Raw genomic sequence first — 10,330 nt, forward strand, 5'->3', positions numbered from 1 at the left:
TGTGGCCAAACAGCAAAGCCCCCACCTAACATATACCCACATCCTACGTGGAACTCAAGCCTCAGGCAGAAATCTGTATTAGCCAGGATTTGTCTCACACTTTTACTGAATCAGGCTTCAAATATATAGGCACAGGGAACCTCTTCAGAGTGTGCATCATACCTGCAGGTGTCAGCAATGATGTCCTGCGAGTCCACCCCAAAACTACTCACACTGAAGCTAAGGAGACCCAGGCGGCCTGCTTTCAAATAGGGTCAAGATTTGAGATTTCCTACGTACCTGTAACCTCATGTATAGAAACACCAGAAATCAGATGTGCTTTGTTTTACCTTTTTTTTACTCTGTAAGCCACATAATGTTGCATTACAATACACATGTCAATTAAGACAAGCGTAGAAAGAGGAACGAAGGCGACTCAATCTACAGTTCTGTTGATATAGGAAAGAAGTCAACTCCAAGTCTGGTGACTATGTAGATGGATATGTAAATAACATAAAGCTTTGGCAGGCGGGAATAAGAAATCCATACCAACGGATTTCAAGGATTAGGATGCTTATGCATCCTGGAGACCCTGCAGAACTAGATTCTCCCATGAGGAAGAGCAGCAGGTAGTGAAAAACAGGACTTTGTATCCCAGGTGACCATCTTGGCCGTAGGAGTTGTTTTCTTGTATGTTACCTTACCATACAAAAATTGGGCTGATATAGATTACAGGATCCATACTGCGAGAATGTTCCCCTTTGTGGTCTGGGGGTCTCTCTTACGTACTACTTACTCTCTAGCTGAAGTGGCTTTCTACAGCATGCAGCCTTTCGTGAACCATGTTCTTACATACCTAAAGCTCCTTATTCACTGCCCACGAAGACTTAGTATTTAACTACAAGTCAAAGAATCCAAGGGTGGCAGCATTGCTTAAACACTGCAATGCTTGCTAACAATAGTTTGTGGATCCAAAATTAAATATTCAGTATTAAATATTAAGAATGTGAATACATGATATATGAGAGTTACCGTAGAGCCATTATCCTGATTTTAAGAATTATCTAGCTGTACTAAAACATGAAAACCAAAAAGCTGAACTGATTTGCATACTTGAAACCACTCACTGTATTTGGCTTAAAGTGCCTATCTAAAATTATGATCTAGAGCAAATACTTTTCACAACACATTCCATGTCAAAAGGCAATGGAAATTCACCATGTCCAACAGCCCCCGGACCTTGATTATACTACATTTTTCATGGGTTAGCAAGTGATTTTGAAAAACAGTAATTGTAAAAGAAAGTTCAAAAAGCAGCAATGATCTGGGAATGAGAGTACTAATATTCTTAATATGAAGCATTCAGGAATGATCAAGTTAGAACTTCATGTGTCACTACAGAAAGAGCTCATGTCCACACTCCAAAACCGAATGTTCCCAACAATAAAAAAATGCAAGTTTACAACATGAAGAAAATATTCTTGAAGTCAGATCAAAAACATGGTTGTGGAGAACTCCTGAACTCTCTCCCTCAGATTTGCTGTATTCTGTCATTAGAAGCGAGTGCTTCCTTCTGATGAACGATTAGCACATCAAAACTTCTGGACAAGTGAGAACTGAAAGAAATCCTTGATGTGGATCTAATGGTTACTGGCACATCTTCAGAGCCTAAGGAGGACTGCTTCGAGAAGATCCAGCATACTCTGTCACTTTCTGACATTTTTTCCCAAAACCAGTATTTATTTTATGATATTGACCCAATGAATAAGTCCCAAAGTATACTCAGAATGCCAGCTCAGAAATATCTCCCTACATATGCACGTTAATCCCTTCTCTTGCACAAGAGATTTCCTTTCCCAACGCACTTCTTCCCTCTGCCCCCTGCCCTTCAAATTAACTTTAATTTACACTTTTGCCTGCATTTGAAGGCCATTCCTTTAGACTCAAGTAGATCAGATAAGAAATTTCAGGATGTAAGTGCAATAATCCAAGACCCCATCTAAATGAGCTTTGCTGGAAAAGCTTTCATATTAGCACAGCGAGAAGTAAATGCTATGTGTATGCTGTTGAAGGAAGAAACCCGAAAGGATTGCCTAGGCAGATCTTAAAGGGCAGATGCTGATCCAAACAGAATGGTACATGGGAGAGAACAGAGAGCCAAGGAAGAACCAGAAGAAAGAAAGAAAAGAAAGAAAGAAAAGAAAGAAAGAAAGAAAAGAAAGAAAGAAAAGAAAGAAAGAAAGAAAAGAAAGAAAGAAAGAAAGAAAGAAAGAAAGAAAGAAAGAAAGAAAGAAAAGAAAGAAAGAAAGAAAAAGAAAGAAAGAAAGAAAGAAAAGAAAGAAAGAAAGAAAGAAAAAGAAAGAAAGAAAGAAAGAAAAGAAAGAAAGAAAGAAAGAAAGAAAGAAAGAAAGAAAGAAAGAAAGAAAGAAAGAAAAAAAGAAAAAAAAAGAAAAAAGAAAAAAGAAGAGGTTAGATATTTCTCTCTTCTTGAAGTGAGCGTGTTTCCAATTTGTAACAGATTCATCTGCGTATAAATTATCAATCTGGAACCAGACAACTTCACAACACAGAGTAATCGGTGCGGCTGCCTGGGGGAGACGCACAGAAGGCTTGCAGACACGCCGGTACCCCTCACTGCTGCGCCGCCGCACAGTCAGTTCTTCCTCACCTCCTGCTTTCTGGTCTACAGCTTGTATTTCTTTTTTGGATGGTAACCATCCCTGCAGTCTCTAGAAGAGTCTCTTTCCTGTTATCGACTTAAGGCTTCACTCTGAGCCTATTCCCGCTGTCGGGAGAGCTGCTCAAGCTGACAGTTAACTACTTGTAATTCCTCCCCATCTGCCTGTATCACCTCAGACGGCAGAAGCCTCTCTGAATTGCACACTGCATGTTCTCAGGAGGCGTTCAATCTCTCCTTTTCTCCCCAGAGGTTCAATTTGACCCATATTTGATCCATTTGTGGCAATCGGATTAAGGAAAACTATGATTTCCCTGCTGGCTGCCTAGCCACAAAGTTCTAACGGAATGTAACGTACAGTTCAGACACACTTTATTAGCAGTTCAGTGTATCTGTCACATTCTTCTGTTACTGGTCCACCTTCTGCTAAGACATCATTTCATTAGGAAATAAAAAAAGAATATAAAAGATACTTTCTGGCATTTTATTTTAAAATTTCTGAAGTTTAGACTTATTAACTTATATTACTAGAGAACCTTCAGCACATCTACGGTTCATCATCAAGCAACAGCAGAAAAGACAGCAAGCTTCCTTCAGACAGCTGAAGAAAATGACTGCACAGCTACGATGCAGGCTCACTCTCCCCCAGGGGTTAAGAATTATTCACCAGTAGAGCACTTAGCCTTGCTGCCCTAAAAATATAAGGCAAATAAATCTTTGACTTAAATTCAGACTCTTCACAATGCATTATTCTTACCTTAGAGTCCACACATTACACTTATTATTTACTAAATATTACTATTTATTGTTTCCAGAAGTAGTAAAAGGATTACTATCGTAGTTATTGACTTTTTAAACTTCTTGGGCCCGTGTTTCAAATGTGTTATGGAGATTCAAAGTTGTTATACATATATAGCTTCTATCTTTCATCATGTTTCTGGAAAAACAGCATTACTAAGTTCCATTTTCCAGAAGAATTAATGAAAAATAACTCTTTTTATTTCTAGTTAAATAACAACAAGCACGTATCCTTGCTAATAATTGTAGGAAAATTCTAGAAAGTTGAGGTGCTGAGGCTGAGCAATCCTAGAAAACCAACAGCTCCTTATTCTACAAGCACACGCGATGTGCTTTTAAGATAGACTTTACCACACTCCGGAGAGTCAATGTACAGTTTATGTGAGAGAGTTAGATAAGGTGAAGACAGTAAGAGAGATAAGAAAAGAGAGAAGTATGAGAAGATTTGCAGACGATGGGCAGCAGTTTTTATGTTAAACGATAATTGCTATATTCCTTTCCCCTGTCTTCTTAGGGACAAGGTTTTGTCTAACTCTACATCTGTGAAATGTATGACCTGGTGTGGGTATTACATTTAGGTGAGGTTAACATGAGCATTAGGTTGTTTAGGTCAACGTGAGCATTGATCTACTCTAAGAAAGCCATATGATTTTGTTTACAAAATTTTTGCAAGCTCTGATTTAGAATCTTGTTTTGCACAGTAAGTTGGAAAAGTACAAAACACAACTCCTAGGAACTACAACTGCTTCCAAACGTGAATCTTCCAAACACAGGAAACAAAAAGGCTGCTTTGGAACTGCTTCAAACCTAGACTTTTTAAAAAAAGAGACAAAAAAAGAATAATCTTGTATAATTTTATCTGCTCATACTGGTTATTTTCCACGTACTGTCATTATTTGTTGACATTTGCTCAGTGCTGGGATTTACGCATTTTGTCTGTGATGGGCAAGAAAAATGGAAGTACCTGTCTGGTCACCAAGAGCCACAGAAGTCGAACTGGGAAGGAGGAGGAAGACTGCCATACAAAGCCAAACTATGCAGCATCCAACGTACTTCATCTCCCCCTGGACACATGTGAACAGTCGGCTACAAAACTGAAACAGAAAATAATCATATTCAGAACAGTGTCTTCTTACTCTTTTCCCCTCGCCCCATCAGAAAACTACAGAGGAATTTCTTGACTGTAAAGATAAGAGGAAGTTGCTCTACACATGCAAAGTGTATCATTTATCTGTTTTAAGGCGTTACAAAAAGAGACTTACGTAAATTCAGAAAGAAATGATAAATATACTCATTTAGCTCTTTACTAAACTCAGAACTAACACCTTAGAAATATAAACTCAGAGATATCAGTTGTAAAGGCACTAAATTTTAATTTCATTAGTAATGACTAATTTTCTTTCATTTTTCTCCTAGGTTTTCAATTTTAAGTAATTAGCCTAACTTTTTGGTGTCTCTGCTGAAGTAGCCTTCAAATCAGACAAGGACAACATACAACTGTATAAATGCAAAAGAAACCAAAGTCTGTTATGTCTCTGCCTTGCAAAATACACAAGTGCCTAGAGCAGCCGGCGTGGAGTTCACAGTTCATGTCTCACAAAAATATAGTCTGGCTTCAACAACGTATCTTTTATCCCCTAAAGACAGTCTCGGGGTTTCTTTCTTAGTCGACTGCAATGTATAGATACACATGAATTTAATGAAACGCAGAAAATTATAACTATTTTTTTAATCATATTTTCTGTGAAAAAAACAAATCACATACCTAAGACTCAATTTTTATAATTGTTTTCACAAGGCTCTTTCTTTACCATCAGAGCTATTCTGTCGGTGACACGCACTGACAGCAGCTACACCCTCATTAACTTTTTCAGCCCCCGCGACAGCAGCGAAGCGATTACGCGTTCAAATAACATTATCATTTAATTTCCTGCACCTGCGTTACAAGCAGCCACCACTAATTCGCCAGAGGTCTCATTTTCTGAAGGGCTCTCGCTAATTAAGTCACTAACGCCCCTACCCCCTCGCTGCCACCCCACCTCCGGGCTCGGATCCTCCCTCTCCCGGGGGCTGCCGCGGCGGCTCCGCTCCCTCCCGCGGCCGGGACACGGGAGAGCGCGGGGGGGAGCGGCCCGAGCCCCCCGGCAGCTCCGGCGGTGACGAGGCGGAGCCGGCGGTTCGGTTCCTCCCGGACCGAGCCGGAGCCGCCGGAGAAGGGTCCGTCGCAGCAGGCGGTAAGGCGGGCGGGCGGGCTGCTCGCTCGGCGGGGAGCAGCCGCCGGCCCGGGCGGCTGCCCCGCTCCCCCGGCCGCTCGCCCCGGGGCTCCTTCCCGCTGCCTCGGGCTCGGCCGCCCCGTCTCTGCGGAACCCGCCCGCGGCGCCGGCGGCGGCCGTTCCCCGTCGAGCCGAGCTTCCTCCGCAGCCTCGGGGAGGAGCGGGGCCGGCAGCCCGCCGGAGGCGAGCACCCACCGCGGGCAAGGGAGCCCTCTGCCGCCGGGCCACCCGGAGGGGCCGGGCCAGCGGCCGGGGAGCGGGGGGGCAGCTCCGCCGGCCCCGGGCGGCACCTGAACGGGGCCAGCAGGTGATGGGGGGCCGCAGGGAGAAGGCGCCGCTTGCCCGCGGCGGGCGGAGGCGGGGGGGCTCCGGGACGGGGCGGGGGGCGGCGCTGGCGCCAGCCTGCCGGGCACAGGCGCCTCCAGCTCGGCATCCCCCGGGGTTTGCCCGGGAGCCGCCGGTTCCCCCGTCCTGCAGAGCGCTTACTGCTCTCCCCAGCCCTGCCGCTGGCGCCCGGGTCTCTCGCAACTCACTGGATGCAGGCCGGCCGGTACCCGTGCTGATTAGAATGATACACGCTAATATTTAGATTTTTGAATGTGAATATGTGCATACAGTTAATACGTATGCTCAGCATTATGGCAATTTGCAACAGTTTAGTGGTTTTTTGTAAATTACTGCAAATTTAGTAGGACTGTTTCATTAGCATACCTTAGCATATACCTGTCGTCCCCCACAAACAAATACAATGTACTTATTACACAATCATGAGCACAATCCTATAGCATCGACTGATTACAGTACACTAAAAGCTTACTGTCTACATGATGTTTATATAGGACATAGTTAATATTGGCAAAAAACCAGTGATAAATGGCATTTTTTTAAAAAAGTCACACCATGTTAAACAGGAATACTGTAGTGTGTGTACACGGGAGATGTTGAGACAATTGGCTACAAATAATGAGTTGCTTACCTTTAATTTGTATTTTAGTATGTCCCCCAGAAGCACTGAAAATGCCTGTACAAAGCTGCGGTCGTGCCGAGGAGTTGCTGGAGTAAGTCTCCAAAGAGTGGTGGAGGGGGATGCAGCTCTGTCCTTATTAGTCTCACACTGTGTGACCCTCCCACTCAGCGAGCACGGAACACTCTGCAAGAAAGGACAAACAGCCACCCAGACACAGATTTTACATAATGATACTTTTACATCCCAAGTCAAGTAACAATGGAAGAAATGGGGGTTTGTTCCCTCCTTTCCCCTCTGCCCCCCCCCCAAAAAACCCACCCCAGTTCCATAAATTAAACTGCCAGAGTGTGAACGCGTGAATGAGAGTATCTGGTTTCTAGTTGTAAAGAACCAATTATGTACATTAGCGCACTGACAGAAACTGGTTTTTATCACTGAAGTGTAAGCACACATCATTAATTTTATATACTTTATCATAAATTTAAAAATCAGCCACCCAAGTAAGCACGAGAGCGTACCTATTATGGCACTGATGCTGCAAAGCACAGCAGATTACTGGCATCTGTTTTGCCTTTTAAAATCTATCATTTACAAACCTCAGTGTTCATGAACTGTGATATCATCTGTCTGTGATGAAACAGTGAGATTAAGCGCTGCCCCGGCTCCCATCTGAATGGAAAACTGCACTTTTCTCAGGTTCTCCCGGTGTGCTTGTGGCAGTTCTCCGTATTGCATTTAAAGATGTAAACCAGATAGAAGGATGGAGAAAAGTAAAATGGCTAGGAATAGCTACACAGAAAACAGAGATATTAGGGCTTTAATTAAACATACCACATTTATATATATCTAAGACACATTTAGTCTTTTTCTGGTCTAGTCATTCTGACGGGGGGGAAAAAGGAAGGTGGTGACTGTTACATGAAAATTTATTAGCTTAACAGCAATTAAGCTCAACTGGTCTTCAAGTCAGAAAAGGTTAGCTTTTGGTTTCTCTTCTTCCCTCTCGCCCCCCTTAACAGATTTTGAAAAGTATTTCCTCATTTCAGCCAAGATAACAAGCCAGGATAACGACAAATCACGTGGAAAGACGTGATTATCTTTGTGGTTTAAATTTCAAAACAGTTGTGCTTCCCAACTTAGAATCCCAGCAGAAAGATGAAATTGCAGCTTATGTACGTGTCTGCCAGGGTGTTTTATTCCACAGCTTCGCCACAGACTCGCGGTGTGACTTCAGGCAGGTCCCAGCTCTGGCTTGCTGGTTCTATCAGTTGCAGGAGGTGAAGGTGCCTCAGCCCTCACCTTGCAGGCTAAGGCGCCAGAGCCCAGTCCTGCGGCCGACGGATCGCTGGAGCGCTCCCTTTGCCTTCGGACTGTTCGTTTGATGAAGGCTTGGGTGCTGAACCCTGATGCAGTGCCTCAGAGTTGTGAGATCCTTAGTTGAAAGACCCTTCGTAAAAGCTCTGCTGCTGGTGAAAGACATTGACATTTTTGATTTGAAAAGAACTGCGTTTCTCATCGCTCTTTCAAGCCACAAAATTCTTAAAATCTTTTTGTGTACTTCATTTTAGATGCCCTAAATATCTGCATTCAGCTGTGTTACATGAATATACAGTCTTATTAATTTCAGTGAATATAAATTCTGAATTAGCCTAACATTTTAATCACATGGCACTTTGCACACACAATCAGTTAATCCTTTAAAGAAGTATTTCTGTCCCTCAAATTTTCAGTATTGCTCAAAAGTCCAGATCCAAAGTAGGTCTTCATTTCCTATGAAGCGATAAAGAAGCGTAACCCCTAAAACCAAGGATGTTCCACTTTGTGAGATATTGACACTGCAGTTAGAAAATGTAAGATACCTTATTTGGACCTCGTCAACTTCAAAAGACTCTACATCCGCATGAAAGCAGTAAGAAAGAAGAATTAGAAACTACTACAATCTTCCCTGGCTAACACAGACCCTTCCTGTGCTCTGGCCCACATTTTCTTCTAAAGAGGATTATGCCAGTTCACATAATTCAAAGGAATTACACAGTTTTACACTAGTTGAAGACCTTGACATCGGGGACTGCCACCATACATATTTATGGGCAGTGCTGTTCACAGTAATGAGTACAGTCTTAAATGTCTAGAGACATGAAAACTTGGAACAAGGAAAATCTTACTGCTTACAAACTTCTGTCGCGAGTCAAAAAAGGGGGTTCTCTCTCTGCCTCCTGCAGAGAGCAAAGAAGCAAAGCCACAACTAGCAAAACCTCTCTTACCATAAAGAACTTAGAAATCCCAACCACCCGCACTCCCGTTCGCTTGCAAATGGTTGCTGGGGCACTCCAGAGAAAACATTGTCTATCCATCGTCTCATCTCCTCCATATCCGGGAGGTACAGGAAAAACTGATGTTAGGAGCTGAAGTACCTGCGGCAAATGGATGATGCCCTGCGTTACCTCTGCAGCAGCACAGTCTTCCAGCTATCTTAGAGCTCAGCTGAAACTCGTACTGACACAGAGAAGATGGGATTAGACCCAGATCCAGGCAAGAGCCAAGGCAAATACAGCCAGAAGCAGAAAGGAGAGAAACTGAAGTTTGCGATCCTACTTAGCGGGGAGGTGCAGAGCATGTTCCACCTCCCGCGCGAAGGGTGAGCTGCTCCGCTGAGCCGCCGTTAGCACAACTGCAGTTGCAGGCGAGACGCAGGGGAAAAAGGTGAGAGAACTTGCGGGTGGGCAAAGGGACAGACTTTTAACTTCCTGGAAAGCTTTTCTTTATTGCTGATACTCACTCTCAACCTTTGTTTCTTCTTCGGCACAATGGGATATCCATCCCAGCCAAGCAGCGTGATTCACTCCTGTCTGTGTGCTGCCAACAGGCTTGTCTCCATCTCCTTAGACCCGCTTTTTAAGCTTGTATTTCTTATGACAATGCATATGCAGGAACAAAGCTGTAAACTTTTGACAAAACTCCTTTAAAGCAGCAATATTCTACATGAAAACAATTTTTTAAAAGATTAATTTGGAATGCCCCTTACCATGTTGTTTCTCACCGAATGCAGAGCTTAGTATTCCTATTCCGCTGTGTAAGCCCTTACGTGGGATTGTTCCTTTCCAAATGATCCTTTCTGCCCTCTGCAAGATTTGCCAGCCATGACAATTGCACTCCAGTGAAGCAATTAAAATATAAATGCTTTTAAATACATTAGAGTGAACTATAGTGAACTTAGACAAAACAGGTGGAATCCCAGCCTTGGGGAAGTTAACGGAAATTTTAATAGTGATGTAAATGGGGCAAAAATGTCACTCAAATGAGGGAACTTTGGCAAAAATTACATCAAAAAGGAATTATTTGTATGCATGTGCACACACACTAAGAACTCCTAAGGAGAAAGCCAACAGAAAATCTGGATGTCACTTCATTTCTTCTATAGGAGAGGAAAAAAACCCCTAATTGCGACTTCTTTTTCTGAATACTTAAGAAGTACTCAGATTTTCAGTAAAGGGGCCAAAATATCTGTCAAAAAGGTGCAGAGGGAATACTTACCACTATAATTCTGTGGTATTAGTCATCTTGGCTCAGCTATTTTCTCCACTCTTTGATACTTTATAACATGTCTTAAAATAAGAAAACACTAATACATAGAAT

General features: G+C 42.9%; 1 protein-coding gene across 1 annotated transcript in view; it reads right to left on the reverse strand.

Moving 5' to 3' along the window:
- COL19A1 (collagen type XIX alpha 1 chain) overlaps positions 1 to 4,512 on the reverse strand; it is a 210,647-nt gene extending 206,135 nt beyond the window's left edge. The window contains exon 1 of the mRNA XM_074153019.1: positions 4,419 to 4,512. Within this exon, the coding sequence (XP_074009120.1) occupies positions 4,419 to 4,512 (94 nt within the window). The remainder of the gene's footprint in view (positions 1 to 4,418) is intronic.
- Positions 4,513 to 10,330: the final 5,818 nt, after the last annotated feature.

Source organism: Numenius arquata, chromosome 9, assembly GCF_964106895.1.
Source record: "Numenius arquata chromosome 9, bNumArq3.hap1.1, whole genome shotgun sequence".
NCBI lineage: Eukaryota > Metazoa > Chordata > Aves > Charadriiformes > Scolopacidae > Numenius > Numenius arquata.